Genomic DNA, 21,159 nt, shown 5'->3' on the forward strand with positions numbered 1-21,159 from the left:
GAGAGGAAATGCCATTGCTTTGAATGCAGGCCTCACTGAGCCATCAGATTTAATCAAAAATATCTTGATTGGTGTTCCGAAGATGAATGAAGGCCTTACGGGTGTAGAACGACATGAGGGTGAGTAATAAATGATAAAATTTTTGGGTGAACTAACCCTTTAAACTGAAAAAGGTCTACGGCCCCTCCTGCAGAATATCGCTGAAACCACTAGATGTCACTATTTCCTTAAAAAAAAAAAAAGAACAAGACCAATGACTATGCAATAACAATCGAGTGTAACTTGTAGGACAACGGCAACGCTCAGATCCACTTACAGCAAACTTGGTCGTTGTTGCGTTGCTTCACAATATTTTAATGAAATTAATTTGACATTTACTCTATAGAGCTAGTTTATTCGCTCAAACGATTCTAACAATTTTCCATCTTAATTCATTACCAGGTGTTGAAAGTCTTATTTTATGCCCATTTCCAGCTCTGTGTGTTTAAATACTGCGTGCCACTATGGGCTCGAGGCACGGTGACGTCAGCGCCGAAACACTGAACTAAACAAGCCATTTTCAGCAGCGTGAGCCTCTGTCGGAGCGCTCGGCCTGTCCAAACCACTTCTGATAGTTACCTAGCGTCTGATCCGAGGAGTTCAACAGTGTTTTGCCTGCTTCTGTGGCCGCGTCTCTCTGAAAAGCATCGCACACAGAAGAGCGCTCAAAAATGTCAGTGAAGCCGGAGGCAGGTTCGGAGGGAAGCTGGTACGTGGACGATTTTGAGGAAATCGATCGCTTCGGGAGTACCACTACCGCCCGGCGTGATGACTTGGGAGAGGAGAGGCAGATGAGAGACTGGGAGGACGAGTCAAGTGAAGAGAAACAGTTTTTCAGCCATCCCGAAAGCGACCGGCAACCGCTCCCTGTTGTCATGGAGACTGCTTCCACAGGTAATGTGATTTTGATCTATATCATCATATATGCAATGCTTTGAACTACCTCAGTGTTTAACTTCTCTGTCGACCGGGGCCTTGTTATCAAGTAGCAGATACCTTGGCTTACTGGCTCGCTTTGTCTGAAGTAGAAGTATATGTTTTGTTAAAATGAGGTTGGACATTAAGGAACTTAACTGTTCTAGATTGTTTTACCACTTTTGAGGAAGAAATATTTGAGAAAATGTTATTCTTTTTGCATTTACAACCCTCAACAGTCCGTTAGTAAATGATGAAATCATCCTTTCAAATGTAAGCAGATAAGATATAACAATAGGCTAAATAGTACATTTATTTATTTTAAAACGTGTGTTTACACAGACAATCTAACAATTGGTTCTTTTCTAACTATGTATTATATAAAATGCTCAATAAACGAAATATCACAGACGATAATAAAATAATGTGTATCTTTAACTACACGTTGTCATATGAACAACCGGTCAGTAACTGGTAAGGTAAAGATAAGGTAATTCTTTGTTCATTTTGAGTCAATTAATTTAGTGACTGCTTCAGCTGATTCACAAGTGTTTTTGATCCTTAAAAGAAAAGGTGTTCTGACAATATATGCTACATATACAAACACTATATTTTCATGGTTTTAACATAGGGTTTGGGGTAGGGTTGGAGCTTAGTGAAGCCTCACAACATATCACACATGAATGTTATGTTGGTAGTAGCACATTCTGTTGAGTTATTATTTCTCTGTGAAGATGTGCTATCTACATTTTTTACCCAATTTCGTGCTGTCATATACATCTGACAGCTTCTTTTGTGCCTCACAAAGCATACCACCCATGTTTTAACTTGAAAAAGACTTTGCACAGGTGGCACTTCTTGAGCAAGTAGTACAAATCGTCAGAAACATGTTTTATGAGGACTCTCCTTTGACAATGGTTTTTGTACTGTACAGAGTGTACAGGTGCTGGTCATATAATTAGAATATCATCAAAAAGTTGATTTATTTCACTAATTCCATTCAAAAAGTGAAACTTGTATATTATATTCATTCATTACACACAGACTGATATATTTCAAATGTTTATTTCTTTTAATTTTGATGATTATAACTGACAACTAAGGAAAATCCCAAATTCAGTATCTCAGAAAATTAGAATATTACTTAAGACCAATACAAAGAAAGGATTTTTAGAAATCTTGGCCAACTGAAAAGTATGAACATGAAAAGTATGAGCATGTACAGCACTCAATACTTAGTTATGGCTCCTTTTGCCTGAATTACTGCAGCAATGCGGCGTGGCATGGAGTCGATCAGTCTGTGGCATTGCGCAGGTGTTATAAGAGCTCAGGTTGCTCTGATAGTGGCCTTCAGCTCTTCTGCATTGTTGGGTCTGGCATATCGCATCTTCCTCTTCACAGTACCCCATAGATTTTCTATGGGGTTAAGGTCAGGCAAGTTTGCTGGCCAATTAAGAACAGGAATACCATGGTCCTTAAACCAGGTATTGGTAGCTTTGGCACTGTGTGCAGGTGCCAAGTCCTGTTGGAAAATGAAATCTGCATCTCCATAAAGTTGGTCAGCAGCAGGAAGCATGAAGTGCTCTAAAACTTCCTGGTATACGGCTGCGTTGACCTTGGACCTCAGAAAACACAGTGGACCAACACCAGCAGATGACATGGCACCCCAAACCATCACTGACTGTGGAAACTTTACACTGGACCTCAAGCAACGTGGATTGTGTGCCTCTCCTCTCTTCCTCCAGACTCTGGGACCCTGATTTCCAAAGGAAATGCAAAAAAATAAGAGAACATAACTTTGGACCACTCAGCAGCAGTCCAGTCCTTTTTGTCTTTAGCCCAGTCCTTTTTGTCTTTAGCCCAGGCGAGACACTTCTGTTGTTCAAGAGTGGCTTGATACAAGGAATGCGACAGCTGAAACCCATGTCTTGCATACGTCTGTGCGTAGTGGTTCTTGAAGCACTGACTCCAGCTGCAGTCCACTCTTTGTGAATCTCCCCCACATTTTTGAATGGGTTTTGTTTCACAATCCTCTCCAGGGTGCGGTTATCCCTATTGCTTATACACTTTTTTTCTACCACATCTTTTCCTTCCCTTCGCCTCTCTATTAATGTGCTTGGACACAGAGCTCTGTGAACAGCCAGCCTCTTTTGCAATGACCTTTTGTGTCTTGCCCTCCTTGTGCAAGGTGTCAATGGTCGTCTTTTGGACAACTGTCAAGTCAGCAGTCTTCCCCATGATTGTGTAGCCTACAGAACTAGACTGAGAGACCATTTAAAGGCCTTTGCAGGTGTTTTGAGTTAATTAACTGATTAGAGTGTGGCACCAGGTGTCTTTAATATTAAACCTTTTCACAATATTCTAATTTTCGGAGATACTGAATTTGGGATTTTCCTTAGTTGTCAGTTATAATCATCAAAATTAAAAGAAATAAACATTTGAAATATATCAGTCTGTGTGTAATGAATGAATATAATATACAAGTTTCACTTTTTGAATGGAATTAGTGAAATAAATCAACTTTTTGATGATATTCTAATTATATGACCAGCACCTGTATATTCTATCCCCCAAACCTAACCCTTGCAGAAAACATTATGCATTTTCACATTTTCAAAAAAACTAATTTAGTATGATTTATAAACTGTTTTCCTCAAGGGAGGAAAAAATTATTTATAAGAATGTATTCACAAAATATACTATATTCATCTAATATCACAAAACTGAGGCCTCTGTTTGTCTCCATAAATCTATACCTGTAATTTTTTTTTTTTAAATTAAGTCACGAATGAGACCTATTTACTTGTGTACCGTGTTTGTGAGGCGTTGTATAACTCGCCCTCTTTCCCCTTCAACTATAGTTTTTTTTTTTTTTTTTTTGTCTGTGGTTATTATTCCATTGTGTCTCAGCTGCTTTTCAGACCAGACACTTTACAGTAACCTTTACAGGTCCTTTACTGCATAGAGATCAATACTTGACATTGCCATTTCAAAACCTCACAGGCGTGGATCGAAACTCTGTGATATATGACATTATGCTACTAGGCAAGAGAAATTAATGGAAGACAGAGCAATTCTGACTTTTTTTTTATCTTACTGAGATGAGAGAGTAGCTCCATGTTAATAAAGCCTCAGTTCAAAAATAGTCTGTAGACAATGAGATAAAAATATAAGACATAAGTAATGGTAATACTATATGCAGTAGGATACTTTTCTTTGCTCTCATTTTCAGGTCATATAAACCAGATCTTTATGAAACTAAAGATGTTTTCTTTTTCAATTTTGGTTTTAGACAAGTCTTTCTTTCTCTGTTTGATCTTAATGCTGTGGACTGGTGAGTGAGAGTGAGATTATGTAATAGTCTTTCTTGTGGGTATCACAGAAAGATGGAGAGGTTATCATTGGGTAACACAAAAATAACCTAATTATGAGATATAATACAGTGAGCTAATGTGGAAATGGTATTAGGTGGTAAGGGAAAAATAAATCAAATCGTCACAATGCAGGAGCAATGAAAGTGCTTTAGCTGCAGTCTAATAGCTCTTAATTTGTTTATCCAAACAAAAGGACATTTTAAACATTTTTCACTTTGCAATAAATTCAGTGTTCAGTGAGGTTTCTTGTGGCCACCATAGGATATTCTCCTAACCTGTGCAAGTAAACACTTACTATGATCTAAATCACTGATAAATGAACTCAAATTAGTATATTAAATGTTGTGAGTTTCTTTATAGATGCATCATGAGTGAGTCGCACAAAGTGTCTGAATCACCAGATTGACATTGACAAATGGATGAAAATCAGAGTCCTGTGAGAAAATCCTCTTATCAGGCTGAATCTCTCATTAGCTGAATGACAGCCTAACCCAGTGCTTATTGAACCACAATACTGACTCTTAGAGGATGTGATTCTTGCCTTTTTGAAAACCAGTCATTAGATCACATTTTGAGCACAATGTTAATCTGTTAAAATGTTGATTTTAACATGAAATGAGCCTGATTCTTTTCGGTGAGAACACATTACACCTTTGACTTTTGATGAGACCATTTTAGGTTAGAGTTTAGCCATGCATTTGTTCGTGAATAATTTAGTGGACAGATCTGAAACATAACCTCTGACAGAATACATTTAATGTGAATATATCATATCCAGTTTTTGAGAACAGCTGAGTCAGAGGGTTTTTTTATACTGTTAATATTTCCACTAAGTAATTATAAAAACTTGATTCATACCAGTATGATGCTAAAAATTTCTCAGGTTTTTCATCTAGCATTTGCCTATGTTTTGAGTATTTTATTTTTTTTTAACCTCATGATACAGATAGATTTATACTTGTTAAAATTAGCTTCCTTGCAATGCAGTACTTTCACCAAGAACATATACAAATCTGATAGTTTGCTTTTGTGCTCAGTAGTAGTACTGGACTGAACCATGGCTACAGTATAAGTAGAGAGTGCCTTGCATGTTTCCTGGGTTACTGGCAACACTATTTGATTTAGAACATACAATGAGCAATTATATATCATGTATAGGTTATGTACTGGAGAGACCCCACTGTGCTGTTGGTGGTATCAGAAATCAGAAATTCTTTGAGTTGTATTCTACAGCAGGCAGTTCATTGTTTTTAATGTCTTCACTTCAGTGAGTCGTGATTCATTAGGGAAACTGGAATGCAAGTTCACTTTCTTCTTCACACACATACAGAAAGTGTTGTTAGTTGTGGAATATTGCATAAACATCAAAAAGTACTAAGAACTATAACAAGATTAAAAGAATCCATTTTTCTTTTGTGGTAACACATGCGCTGCATTAGCACTTCCACTGACTCAGCACTTGCTGTCATGATTTCAAAAAGCTCTTACATTCTATCTATAATATGTTGATATTCTGTAAAGGGATTCAATTATTATATAGTATACACATGTAGCATGAGCAGTTATTTTTTTTTAATTTAAATTAAATTGTATATGTTCAAGATTTAAAGCATAAACAGAATTGTCTGACTTTTGTTTTGTGAAATTATGCTATAATTATGCTAGAAGACACACAAAACAAAAACAGCAGATGGACTGAATGAAAATGCAAAATTACTCTCTGTCAGTAGGTGGCGCATATGGAACAGCAGCAATATAGCATTTCCTTGTTTACTGCTGTACACAAAGCTTTACACTACTTTATACGGAGGTAAAAGGACAAGGAAATGCCATTGAAACTGTTCTGAAGACAGTTCCCTTTCATAGATCCATTCATATAAACCCCTACCCCCATTTCAATATTTATATTTTTATTCCTATATTTCGCAAACAGTGAGCTTTCTGCGCCTGCTACTGCGCCTGGTCTGTGTTCTCCTCTTTGTGTCTGTCTTCAGCATGCCCTGTCTGGCCTGTGTTAACGTCCTATTTACAGACTTTGTAATATTCCCACACAAATGACATTTTGGGAATTACAAAGCAGTTTGTGTGCAAATCCAGAATAAAGATCAGCCAAAATAAAACTTTTTCCAATTCCAACCATTCCAATTTATGGCCAGTCGACCGGTGCGTCTCTATTTTTTTATTGTTCAAATCATCCCCTGGGCTGGATTGGGGCCGTATGTTTGACACACCTGTGTTACGCAATGGAAGTGGAGCCCCAGGCGAAGACTAAGAGCTGATGGGAACAAACAACACTGATGGCTTAGGAGACCGAGGCGGAGCCACATGTGGAGTCTGAGGTGGAGCCAAGGTGCCATAGGACTGATGCAGAGCTGGAGGGAAGGCAGAGCTCGACGGAGCCGGAGGGGTGGAGGGACAAAGCACAGCTGAAGGCGCATTAATCCATGGCGCAGGCAGAGTGACGTCTGACCAAGGCGGAGCCGGAGTGACGAGGGAGCCTGGTGGAACAATAAGGATGATGGTCCCAGGTGGAGCTGAGTGAGGGAGGAGCCTACTGGTCGATGAACCGAGGTGGAGTGATGGGCTCGACGGCTGGAGGCAGAGCCAGAGGATCCTCTTGACTAGGCCTCTTGAGATCGACAGATTTGAGGCACATCCATGCAGCATAGTAGAGTAAACCAGGGAGGAGCTGAGGAACTGACGGAACCAGCGGAGGCAGGGCCGACTGACTGGAGAATCAGGGAAACATTCTCTTCCTATTCATCATAAAAAAAAATATAGTGGCCAGCTGCAGCTCATCCCTAAGTGTTGGTGGGGTCTTCCATACCTCCATACCCTCGTACTCCACTAGCAATCCCATGGCGATATATGATGTTGCTGGCACACGTACCAGGTCAGACATTCTGTGGGGCTATGGGGCGATGGTGGGTTCAGCCCTTTTTTCTGGCATACTCATCGCGGCAGGCTCTGGCTTTCCGTCTGCTGTGGGTTCTGGCATCATGTCCATGCAGCGGGGCGATGGCTGGCTGGGCTCTGGGTCTGGAGTGGGGCTGGTGATGTCCTCCTCAGCAAAAACAGTCTTTATTAAATCCACACAGAAAACTTAAAAGATCGCAGGTGGAAACAATAAACACAACCACGTTTAACGCTGACAGTACCGGACCAATGAACTTAGGAAACTCAGGGCTTCAATACAAGAAGATAAAATGGAACAGGTGTGTAGAAGTAATTACCAAGGAAACTAACTAGAGAAAACGGAACACAGTGAATATTAAACCAAAACAGACCATACATGTTACATTACCAAGCACTGTTGAATATCAACATAGGCAAAATACTAGAAACATGCTAAATAGCCTAACATGAGGTGTGTTCAGCCAATGTACTGTTTGTTGTGATGAATGAACACAGCAAGCACATTGCATAACAGACTAAAGTGATTATGTAAAAGGTCTTAGCATATGCTTATCTGTCCAGCTTTACAAGGTAGACAGATTATTATTGTGTCTTCTTTTTCCTGACAGATTGTTCTCTATTGGTAATTAGGGCTGGGTATCAACACAGATGCCCCAATTCGATTCAGATTCACAAGATCTCAATTTGATTTGGTTCTCAATTCTTGATTTGATTCAATAAATAATTTTCACCGGCCCCACCATAAAAAAAAGTAATAAATAAATAAAGGAGTTATTGTTTTTGACCCATGTAACCTTGTATTGTAATGAATAAGATTCAATACCACAGCTAAAACTAAGTAATATAAATTTTAAACATTATTAAAGACAAGTAAACAGTCTTTAATAAAAAAGAACAAATAATAATATAATCAAACTACAAGCAATAGCACAAATAAATAAATAAAAAATAATAAAGATACAAGTGAAATAAACTGTGCTTTTCAGGTTTTTCAGATAGGTCTAACAGTAGTTTTCAGGTACCGAAATTGAATAAAGTAATCAAATGTAAAATAACACTGCGTAGTCTATAAATTAAATATAGACTGATCCTTATTAAAGTTACAAAAGTCATGATTTTTGTGTCTTTTATCTCATGCAAATGATAAACTTTTGTGACCATGCAGGACGAGCCTGATCGGGACAGTGACCATTCCTTCAATTGCTCGGAACATCTTTCATGCTGAAAGGTGCACCTGCATCCACCATGTTAAGCACTGCAAATCCTCATCACGTGCATGTAATTGTGGGACATAATTGTGTTGCTTTTTTAACCCCTGTCATACTTTCCCTACTAGTCCCTTTTTGTCACTCTTGTTTATTAAGGAAATTTTGCAGTGTTGCTTCATCAGTGTCTTCCTGTGAAGATAGACCTGGCGCTGACCAGAAATAACACAGACTGCAGGAAGGAAGTCCTCACAATGTACTGATCTTTCTAAGCTCAGTTAAAACTGTCAGAGCTGCATAGCTCAAGGAAAGAGAAATTGACCTCTTGCCAAATGTCAGACAATAGTTCCGCCCACCACAAAAGAATTGGTAGCCTGGTATATAATATATATAATATATATACACTGCTCAAAAAAAATAAAGGAACACTTTTTAATCAGAGAATAGCATCAAGTCAGGTAAACTCCTGGGATATTGATCTGGTCAGTCAAGTAGCAGAGGGGGTTGTTAATCAGTTTCAGCTGCTTTGGTGTTAATGAAATTAACAACGGATGCACTAGATGGGCAACAATGAGACGACCCCCAAAACAGGAATGGTTTTACAAGTGGAGGCCACTGACATTTTTTTCCCTACTCATCTTTTCTGACTGTTTTTCACTAGTTTTGCATTTGCCTAGGGTCAGTGTCACTACTGGTAGCATGAGGCGATACCTGGACCCTACAGAGGTTGCACAGGCAGTCCAACTCCTCCAGGATGGCACATCAATACGTGCCATTGCCATAAGGTTTGCTGTGTCTCCCAGCACAGTCTCGAGCATGGATGAGATTCCAGAAGACAGGCAGTTACTCTAGGAGAGCTGGACAGGGCTGTAGAAGGTCTTTAACCCATCAGCAGGACCGGTATCTGCTCCTTTGTGCAAGGAGGAACAGGATGAGCACTGCCAGAGCCCTACAAAATGACCTCTAGCAGGCCACTGGTGTGAATATCTCTGACCAAACAATCAGAAACAGACTTCATGAGGGTGGCCTGAGGGCCCGATGTCCTCTAGTAGGCCCTGTGCTCACTGCCCGGCACTGTGGAGCTCGATTGGCATTTGCCATTGAACACCAGAATGGGCAGGTCCGCCACTGGTGCCCTGTGCTTTTCAGATGAGAGCAGGTTCACCCTGAGCACATGTGACAGACGTGAAAGGGTCTGGAGAAGCCGTGGAGAATGTTATGCTGCCTGTATCATCGTTCAGCATGACCGGTTTGGTGGTGGGTCAGTGATGGTCTGGGGAGGGACGCACAGACCTCTACAGGCTAGACAATGGCACCCTGACTGCCATTAGGTATCGGGATGAAATCCATTGTCAGACCCTACGCTGGTGCAGTGGGTCCTGGGTTCCTCCTGGTGCACGACAATGCCAGGCCTCATGTGGCGAGAGTATGCAGGCAGTTCCTGGAGGATGAAGGAATTGATACCAATGAATGGCCCCCACACTCGCCTGACCTAAATCCAATAGAACACCTCTGGGACATTATGTTTCGGTCCATCCGACGCCGCCAGGTTGCACCTCAGACTGTCCATGAGCTCAGTGATGCCCTGGTCCAGATCTGGGATAAAATACCCCAGGACACCATCCATCGTCTCATTAGGAGCATGCCCCGACGTTGTCAGGCGTACCATTTTGAGTTGCTGCAATGAAATTTCTGCAAAATGGAGCCTGCTGCATCATTTTTTCACTTTGATTTTCGGGGTATCTTTGAATTCAGTCCTCTGTAGGTTGATAATTTACATTTCCATCAAACGATGAACTTTCGTTCCTAACACATTACCCAGTCCATACAAGTATAGATATCCAGCATGATATTTTCCCCCATTGAGATCTGATGTGTTTTCAAAGTGTTCCTTTAATTTATTTGAGCAGTGTGTGTGTGTATATATATATATAAATAGTCAAAATCTGCTAACGAGTAATTAAATGTAACAAATCATGTAAAAAATCATCTTTTATTGGAAAATTGAACAACATTTTATCAAACTTTATTTTATTGCCTTAATCTTTTAAACAATTAAGATGGTGATCAAACTACATTTTATCACCTGTCAGGTTTGATATATATTACATCAGTATATGAGAGTCAAATTGGACGACTACAGGGACTCATTTCAAGACTGCTCATTTAAAAGTTCATCTATTGCCAAAATGATGAAAAAAAAAAAAAAGATCAAGAATAGAAAATTATTGAAAATATTTACATCAGGAATCTCAGAATCAGAATGAGTAGTTTGTACATAATTTCTGTCAAAATCAACACATTGTCGTTGAACAATGTTCACTAACCTGGCGAAGTTTTTCAGTTGGATTGGCATTTATTCTCTTTAGCATGCAGTGTAAAGTATTTCACTAAGTTCCTTGATCATTCCAATTCAATTTCAGTAAGTGAAGAACAAATGTATACTCATGTGTGTTATGTATTATGTATGTTATCGTCTCTGGCAGACAGCATGTTGAAAGCCCCTCGGGCCGCCATTTTCAGCCTCTTCTCAGAAAGCGATCATGTAGTCAAAACATCCGGTACTGTGGATTTTCCAGAGAATGTGTGTACTTACTGGACCTCTGCTTCTCGTAAATAGTACTGTGTATTGTGAACATTATTTTTTGACAGACATCAATGTCATCAGTTTCAGATTATGTGGATCTGAAAACAGATGGATCTCAAGGTAATAATTATTTATTTCTTAGCTGGCAAGTATTCATTGAAGTGATTGATGCCCATGAGCGTGTTATGGTGATGATTTTAGTTCTAATATTCCAACCGACAGCCAGCCTAAGTATTTTGATGGACGTGATAACATACACTTTAAAAAGAGCATTTTAAAAAGAGTTATTATTTACTTAATACTGAAATAATATTCTTCAAAAGAGTGTACTTAAGCGCGAACTGAATGAATGTTTAAATGCATATTAAATGCAATTAGCTGAACTTTACAGTGATTTTTTTAAGTAGGACTTAAGTAGGCCTACATCATTGTATGTAATTTCATAATTACTTATATTATCTTTAAAATATAGACAATAGGACTAAAAGTGTATTTCCAAAAGTACTGACAAGCATTTATAGTAAACTAAAATATACTTATATAATATATAATATTAATATAATGTTAGTTGGTGTGACCTTTTATAGTACACCTTTTAACCCTATGGTTATTCAGGTAGGGTAAGGGAAGTCAAATCTAGCCTAAACCATAAAGTACTCACCCGTCGGATGGTTGAAGTCTTTCAGGAATGACAAAGAACACTACCTTGTGGTTGTTCTTTATTGAGCCGCAGTTTGTAGTTATAAGTAAAATCTCACGGAAGGCAAATGTAACAATAAAATATCTCTTTTATTTGTTACAATACAAAGCAGTTAATGCAAAATAAAACAAAATAAAACTTAAATCAGCTTAAGCTAAAAAGCTCTAAAACCTAGCTTTACCCAGCAATATTGGAGATGCTGTTAAGGTCCCCTCGTTAGGGTATCAGGTGTCCTTCTACGCTTAATGCAGGCAGCATCTGAGGAGGCCTTTTACTCCTCAGACTTTTATACGATTTTTTGGGAAATTCCAACTTCATATTACTCATCAGTTGATCAATGCCTATGATCCAATCTTCCTGCTGTAGGCGTATCAGTCTCTGTATCTCTTGCTTACTAAGACGGATGTCCTTCCTTTGTCACCTACTCTGTTGTCGTCTTCTAGCCCTCTTCCTCTTCTTCATCAAAGTCTTTGTCTGGCTCACCTCCTCTTGAGGTTGCAACACACTCTCTTCATCCTCATGTGCCTTCTTGTTAACCTTTCAGGTTGGTTACAATCAGTTCATGAACTTCAACTTTCACAACATTTTGCACATTTCATCTTATCTCCATTACACCAGAATGCAACATTCTGAGTTGCAGTTTGCACAACATAGCATTTTTTGCAAGCATATTTGGTATTACTCAAAAGTAGATACCATATCATAGCAATCATTAATATATGGCAGTTAAATAAAAAAAAGCATCATAGGAAAGCAATCATTAATATATGGCAGTAAATCAAAAAAATATAGTTCAGCAATCATAAATATATGGCAGTAAATCAAAAACAAGCAAATATCATATTTGAACAGGTAAATAGCAATATCAACATCAAAATCCAAAATCATGTTATTTCTTTTGAAACTTGTATGTGTTTAAATATATTTATAGTCTATATTTATATATGTATTTATATATTTCTATAGTTTCAGTAGTATTATATTATCTTCAAGTATAGTTTATAAAAATATACTATTAAGATTTGAAGAAAGCATACAGTACAATTAAGCTCACTTCTTTTTACAAGGGGGCCTAAAGTAGTCAAGCTCCTCTTGTGAATTAGCATTATATATTTTAAACCACTTGATACACATGCCCATACTAGTTTTTCCCAAGAGTCCTTTACTACAACATGATTATTTTTCAATCTTAAATATACATATGCCACCATATGACAGTAGCCCTGCTCTTAGCATTTATTGACCTGTTTTGCCTACTTTTTTCTTTTTCCTTTAAGTTAATCCATTAGATATATGCAACACTAGGCAGTAAAATGTTATTTGAGCAATGGTGACTGTTAAGTCCGAAGCTGTATAGTGTTGTAAGTCTTAGATCTATTCATTAACTTACGCTGTGGATCCTGCTAATTCTCCACTAGGTTGTTTAGGTTTAAACAGAGGAGTGATTAGCTTTCATGCATTAGTGTTAGCGGCATGGCTAATGCCTGACTCTTACCCAAAACCTTCTCAGAATATGAGCTTTACTCTGAGCTCCAGCACCTGTTCCAACAAAAGCTAATAAACAGACACCCATTCACTCACGCTTCTTTGAGCCAGGACGTGACCATTTAGACATTTTGTAAAAAATATTTTATCATCCAAATGTATATCTTGCCCTTGGCTTAGTAAAGACCCCATTAAAATGGCTTGAATGCAGCTTTCTTTTCTAGGTTGACATATTTAATTCATTAAAGTCATTTATAATGTTCCAAAAGCTTTCTATTTCAAATAAATACTGTTCATTATCAAAGAAATACTGTTTAAAAACTGTTCTATACTGTTCTATAAATACTGTATTATTCATTAAAAATCCTGAAAAATATTATCATGGTTTCCTCTCAAATAATAATCAGCACAAGTTACTGTTTTCAACATTGATAATACTAAATTATCTTTTACTTGAGCAGCAAATCAGCATATTAGAATGATTTCTGAAAGATCGTGTGACACTGAAGATTAGAGTAATGATGCTGAAAATTAAGCTTTGACATGACACAAAACTTCTCACACGGCGCATGTGTACCAGATTGAGTTCTCTTTTGTGTTTTCTTGTGCTTGAATGTTTAAAGGGTTAGTTCACCCAAAAATGAAAATTCTGTCATTAATTACTCACCCTCATGTCGTTCCACAGCAGTAAGACCTTTGTTCATCTTCAGAACACAAATTAAGATATTTTTGATAAAATCCAATGGCTCAATGAAGCGACGAGAAATTTGTTTTTTTTGGCGCACAAAAAGTATTCTCGTCGCTTCATAACATTAAGGTTGAACCACTGTAGTCACATTAACTGTTTTAAATATGTCTTTAGCAGCTTTCTGGGCATTGAAAGTGTTAATTGTCTTGCTGGCAATGCAGGCCTCACTGAGCCATCGGATTTTATGAAAAATATCTTAATTTGTGTTCCGAAGATGAACGAAGGTCTTACGGGTGTGGAACAACATGAGGGTAAACTAACCCTTTAAATTGGCAAGGCTTGAAAACGCATGCAAATGATAAACTTTCGTGACCATGCAGGACTAGCCTGAATGGGACAGTGACCTTTCCTTCAACTGCTCGGAACGTCTTTCATGTTGAAAGGCGCACCTGCATCCGCCATGTTAAGCACTGCAAATCCTAATCATGTGCATTTATTTGTGGGACACTCATAGAGTGTTTTAAAGGATAATATCCTCCATTGACAGATGACCACACTGGAAAACACTGTAGTAGATGACTAGTTTAGAACAGTGTAATGGGGTTTGTTAGGAGCAACAAATTTTATATGCCTGTTTTTCAAAATCCAAGCATTGTCTTTGTGCAGGTGAAACACAGTTTAGTAACAGGGACTCTAAATGAAAGATCAGCACTTAAGGCCACCATGTGTTCTCGCTCTCGGCGTGTTTTAGAGAGGATGAGTCATGTTTTGCACACTGTTAAATGTTGAGGGTGAGAGGTGTGGGCTGAAGGATGGTGTGGTGTGAACACTGATCAGCCCTCACATACATAAAAATGTCTGTGACATTCCTGTGACAGTTGCTGAGATGATTCTATCTTTGTATAGTTTGCAGGTTTTAAGGTTACTATTAGTTCATTTGGTGGAAATGTAATAAAGGGTGTGAGTTGATGTGGTTTTTGTTTTTGACGAATCGATGGCTCTCTTCTCTCTCTGCACTTTTTTCATAGATCTTCACACTTCTTAGCTACTGATAGTTAAAAATAGAGTCCCAATGGAGTCATTTTGCCCAGTGAATGTAGGGCAGTACAGAGACAGAGGCACAGGATCTCTGATGGAGTGGGGTCATGTTAGCATTGCAATTTACAGTCATAGAATTATCCTCAGTTACACATCTGTAGTGTGGAGGGAAACACACCTGATCCTTCCTGACGTCAACAACATACAGTGAAATATTTTATCTAAAAAAAGAACACAAATTAAGATATTTTTGTTAAAATCCGATGGCTCAGTGAGGCATGCATAGCCAGCAATGACATTTCCTCTCTCAAGATCCATTAATGTACTAAAAACATATTTAAATCAGTTCATGTGAGTACAGTGGTTCAATATTAATATTATAAAGTGACGTGAATATTTTTGGTGCGCCATTATATAGTGATGGCCGATTTCAAAACACTGCTTCATGAAGCTTCAGAGCGTTATGAATCAGATTGTCGAACCGCCAAACTGCTGAAACCACGTGACTTTGACGCTCCGAACCACTGATTCAACACGCTGATTCATAACGCTCCGAAGCTTCCTGAAGCAGTGTTTTGAAATCGGCCATCACTATATAAGTCATTACTTTGTTTTTTTGGCGCACCAAAAATACTCTCGTCGCTTTATAATTAAGTATGTTTTCTATTATAATGTGTATTTTCATCACAGGCAGATGTGGTTCTGTTACAAGGGAAACTAAAATTTGCCTAGTAAAAAGTCATTTTCAAAACCAACTACTGAAACTGAACTGAAATAAGAAATATAAAACTAAATAAAAAAAGTGAAATGTTCAAAATTGTAATAATACTGACACGTACCTGCTCATCCATCCATCTTTTCACCTCTCCTGCTCTCCATCTGTTCATTCATCCATTCACTTATAGCATGATCAGATTCAGTGATAGGTGCTGCTAATGCAAATGCTTTAAAATACATAGAGATAATTCAAGGTTTACCATTTAATAATTAAAGGGTTAGTTCACCCAAAGATAAATTCTGTCATCATTTACTCAACCTCAAGTTGAACTAGGTAAATTTTCCCTATCCCTATCCCTTTAACTCTTTCCCTGCCAGCATTTTTGAAAAAAGTTGCCAGCCAGCACCAGCATTTTTGATCATTTTCACAAGGGTTTCATGGCCCCCAGAATATTTTGTTGTATGAATATCTAAACATGCAATATATCAAAAGAAAGAACAAACCCTCTGCTTTGAAAGGGATAGTTCACCAAAAAATGAAAATGTTGTCATCACTTACTCACCATTAAGTTAGTCCAAACCTGTATGAGTTTCTTTCTTCTGTTGAACACAAAAGAAGATATTTTAAAGAATGTTAGTAATCAAAGTTGATGGTAGCTATTGACTTCCATAGTAGAAAAAAATACTACATATACATATTAAAAAAAAACATCATTCTTTAAAATATCTTCTTTTGTGTTCAACAGAAGAAAGAAACTCCTACAGGTCTGGAGCAACATGAGGGGGAGTAAGTGATGACAAAATTTTAATTTTGGGGTGAACTATCCCTTTAAACAACAACAACAAAAACAAAAAACATTTTATTCTAGCTTCATGCATTCTTTTTTATCAACATTTGAATGTGGGTAAGTTTTATTTAAAAAAAAAAAAAAGCAACATTTTGCAAAAAGCTGAGAAAATCACGTTTTTGTCAAAGACTACGTCTGGATCGGATTCACAACGATGATCAACACAGATCAGGGATGGGCAACTTCGATAGTGACGAGGGCCAACATTTTTTCTCCTTAAAACCAGGGGGCCAGATGACCTTTTACGCCATCTTACTCAATTTACTTTTTATTAAGGGAAATCAATGTATAATTAATGTAATTTGTTTTTAAAGATTTTATGAACTGTAAAATTTTGCTAATACAAATGGGAAACTTTGTTTTCAGTTGACAAGCAATATTACCCCAACAAGCAAATGTGATCATATCAATTGCATTGTCTGTAAATTTGCAACAAACAAATGCACAGATGTCCTACTTTTGATTACAAGCCTAGAGAACATTTTCAACTCAGCCTCATTAAAAAGTGCTTATTTAAAAAAATAGTTGTTCAATATGGCATTACCATAACCTATATCAACATATTACCATGAAAAATACTATTTTTAAGAACATAATTAAGTGCATACATTTCTGTCATTCATTTGGCAAAAAAGGTTTTGTTGACTATGCATTTTACCTTTGAAATCTAAGAAAACTGCAACTCTGGCGTCACGTGTATGTGTATTTTTCATACTTCTCGTTAGCCGCTTTTCCACTGTGGGGTCAAACAGTTCTCTTTGCTTTACCGTTCCATTCCATGCCGATCCGGCCGGTAGGGATATAGTTTCATTAAACACTGTGGGGCTGATAACGGAGCTCTTCAGTCGTTGCCTTAGTAATGCAAGAGTTTACACACGATATACGATGTAAATAGTGACCGCGTTATGTAGGATGATCCGTTATCTATTTTAATTGTATGATTAATTTGTGTTCACGTTGCTCAATTAGCATGTTAGCAAGCTATGGAGAAACTGGCAGTCAGGCAACAGACAAGTAACCGATCCTGAGTGACGACATCACTACTCGCATTCTAGCAGTACGGTTCGACACGGTTGGCCCTGGCGGAGAATGGTTTGTAATCGTGCCGTGCCATACCAGGCTCAACAACTGGAGCCGTTCATTACCATTCCGTTTGGCCCGACGGTGGAAAGCGGATTTTGTGAGCAGTGCAGTGGTGTAATGGCAATTTACAATAAAATCTTTCATTACAGATTTCGTTTCCAAACAAACCAAACATATGGGTGACCCCTTGAACTTGGTAAAAAATATATTCCATTAACCATCCTGATTGGATGGTGAAAACACAATTTTTATTGTCAATTTTTCAATTATTTTTGCTAATTTTAGTAAACTTTCACATTAGCGTGCACATCCTACTCTGTTATTAATACGGGGATAGGCTGAAAATGGCGACCTCTCCAGTATTGATTTAGTATTACCATTATAATCTGAACGGAATCTTTACATTAAATGCTTTTTAAATATTTTAAAATTGATCATCCGAATAATCCAGCGGGCCGTATTTAAAGACATTGCGGGCCGTGTGCGGTTTTGATTCATATGCTGTTTAATATTGATGATCGCGTTATTTTACATATATGCATCTGCTTGCATATGCTATCGCTTGTTTCTGCTTCTTCTTCGCCTGTGTTTTGATCAGGAGATTCAGTACTCTTTCAGAAGATGAGTAATAGCGCCCCCTACCATATAACAGTGAAAACATGGAAAGCCGGAAAATTCCGTCAATGGCTGGGAAGCGTTGTCTTATTAATGACAGAAAATTCCGGGGAAAGAGTTAAGTTAACCTTCATTGCTTTAACCTTCAAAGTAATATCTATAGTCTTTTAAGTAAACCGTAATTGGTGGGTTTTAAAGGTGTATAACCGGTTTGGAACGCCTCTTACCCTACCATGTTAGATTATACAGTTCAGCAATGTGTTGATTTTGATCGAATCACTTTCTGGTTTTGGAGTTGTTGGAATTGTTTTCAGGAATGATGTAATTTTATTTTTTCAACAAAAGACACTTCTTATTTGCTCAACATTCAACAACAATCGCTCTTTGAAACAAGTAAATCTGACAACTACGAGGCACTGTGATGCCTGCTGAGTCACTAAACCAATAGGCAACTACATAGACTATAATATAATATTATGAATAATAATATTATACATAATATAAAAAAAGTATTAGATAACAGATAAAACACTATAGAGACCTTTTCTGAAATATCTGGAACATGTTCATCACTTTTAGTAGCAAAAGTTTTAGGTTTTGGCTTGAGCTTGGATCATTTCTGACCCTTGTCTCTGCACATAAACTGTGATAGGAAAATTTTGTATGCTGTATTTTAACATTGAAAAAATGACACGTCACCTTTAAAGGAAAGTAACATATTGTAGATTCCCCAGTTTTTTTAATCACTGTATATTCTTTCTTGTTTTGTAGACTGATTTTTCTGATCCCTGGGTGAAATCTCAGACATTTTTGGTCCCCATGCAAAAAACAGCTTAAAAATAATATGTGATGTTTTTTTGAAAATGTAAAAATGCAAGTTTTCTGTGATGGGTAGGTTTAGGGTTAAGGTTAGGTATAGGTGACAGAAACTATGGAATGTTCCCATATGAAAATCCAACATTTTGTGTGTGTGTGTGTGTGTATGCTTCTTCTGCCCTTATGTGATACAACTACAGTCGACCTTTGAATAAACATTGAACTGGAAAACTGTCATCTGCCACAAATAGCCACAATAATAGAGAGAAGGACAGAAAGACAGGGAAGAGCAGCCAATGTGATGAGAAGGACTTAGAGACAAGGACAATTGGTGTGGAGGGAGGAGTGATGGTGCCGTCACTGACTGCTAATGAGAGCTGTCACTGCCACACCCCACTAAAGCCTGCTGGAGGACGACAAAATGACCATCTGAAACACATACACGCATTCTCTTTCTAACATCTGAATTTCACAAACAACACATGCATAGTCAAATTCACCCCAAGGTCACTTGATGTAAGAAGCTTTGGGAGGCACAACATTCAGAGATAGTGGTCAAACCGCCACTCTGTTGTGCAGTTCTCATCTAGGATTCTGTATTTGTTTGACAGTATAATAATAAAGAAACGTAAACACCAGAACAGTACAATATTGCATAATCATTTAGAAACAAAATATAAATTTAAACAAATCAAAATATGAAAATAATCCATTGGTTTTGAGACAATGAATATGCAATAGATATATATACACAAAAACAAAAATGAGATAAATTAGATAACAAAAATCTACCCTTTACATGGGATGACACTTTTTCCTTTTTTTTTTTATTTTTTTTTAGAATAATCATTGTTTAAACATGGTTTGCTCTAAGTATGTTAAAATAGGTTCTTTAAAATTCTTCCTCATTTTCCTCTTCTCTCATGCAGATAAATCAGATTCAAACTTTCAGAAAAAGTCCACTGATGACAGGGATGACCTATACACCTCACTCTTGTCCAATCAAAGCTATGGCTCACATGAAGACACCTCCTACTTTTCTGGCAGCCTGGGCATATCTGGTGACAAACATACATCCAACACTGATGACTTCATTTCTGGATCCCGTTCCGTCACGATGACCTCGGACTCCGGCATCGAGATAAAATCTAGTGCAGACCCGACTGACATCTCTCACAAGATACATGACTCCGAGAAAGCTTTTGACTCTTCTTACAACTACATGGACATCAGCTGTAAAGAGGACTCCTGTAGCTCACAGCGCCCCCTGGAAGACTGGAGGATGAGCGGCCTCTCTGAGCCCACCCAGTACACTAAACTGGAGAAGAGCCCATCACCAGTAGAAGTGGATGTGGAGGACATTGGCTCTGCAGCAGTTCTGGACTCTCAGACCTTCCCATATGTGGAGGAACCATCGGATGAAGAACTGTCTGATTATCAGCCATATAGGTCTCCAGGTACTGGCAGCAGTGCCAGTCCAGTAAGGATAACTCTGACAGAAATGCCACCTACATCAGTATCGCCCACCACAGTCCAGCACAGCCCCACATTTACAGTGTCAGAGAAGGAGAGTATCCTGAGTCTGGGGCTGGAGGGAGTGCCCACCGTCACCCTCTCAGAGCCAGAGGATGAAAGTCCTGAGTCATCTACACCCCCTACAGGTAAGCATCATCATCCCACATAAGCACTTCACTGCAATATATCCACTATATTATCTTTAATTCCTCTGCTAGATGACCTTATGGTCCTGTGTAGGTGTATTTGTCAATCTAGGAACTTTCATACATTTAAATTTATTAATTTAGCTTCTCTTTTATCTAAAGCAGTGTTTCCCATCACATTCCCAACACTGCATTTGCTTGTCTCCATAATTAAACACACCTGATTCAAATAATCAGCTTATTAGTCCTTACGTTACAATGTCGCTTTGCTTTTTTATAGAAATCAAAAACATTTAGTTCAGTTGGACAACGGACGCTACAATTATAAACTGAAAGCGTCTGCTCTGTTCCATACAGCACGGGCTGCCGAGTCGCAGCACGGTGCAGCAGGAGTCAGATTTCACTTATCACTTGACGAGAGTAAGGAGAGATAACTGATAAGACTATGGCGGAGGATTTGGTGCTTAATAAA

At 38.1% G+C, this 21,159-nt stretch overlaps 1 protein-coding gene across 1 annotated transcript in view; it reads left to right on the plus strand.

Moving 5' to 3' along the window:
* Positions 1–285: 285 nt before the first annotated feature.
* rtn1b (reticulon 1b) overlaps positions 286–21,159 on the plus strand; it is a 48,805-nt gene continuing 27,931 nt past the window's right edge. The window contains exons 1-2 of the mRNA XM_051875338.1: positions 286–933; positions 19,956–20,687. Of these exons, the coding sequence (XP_051731298.1) occupies positions 711–933; positions 19,956–20,687 (955 nt within the window). The 5' untranslated portion in view covers positions 286–710. The remainder of the gene's footprint in view (positions 934–19,955; positions 20,688–21,159) is intronic.

Source organism: Ctenopharyngodon idella, chromosome 20 (genome assembly GCF_019924925.1).
Source record: "Ctenopharyngodon idella isolate HZGC_01 chromosome 20, HZGC01, whole genome shotgun sequence".
NCBI classification, from domain to species: Eukaryota; Metazoa; Chordata; class Actinopteri; order Cypriniformes; family Xenocyprididae; genus Ctenopharyngodon; species Ctenopharyngodon idella.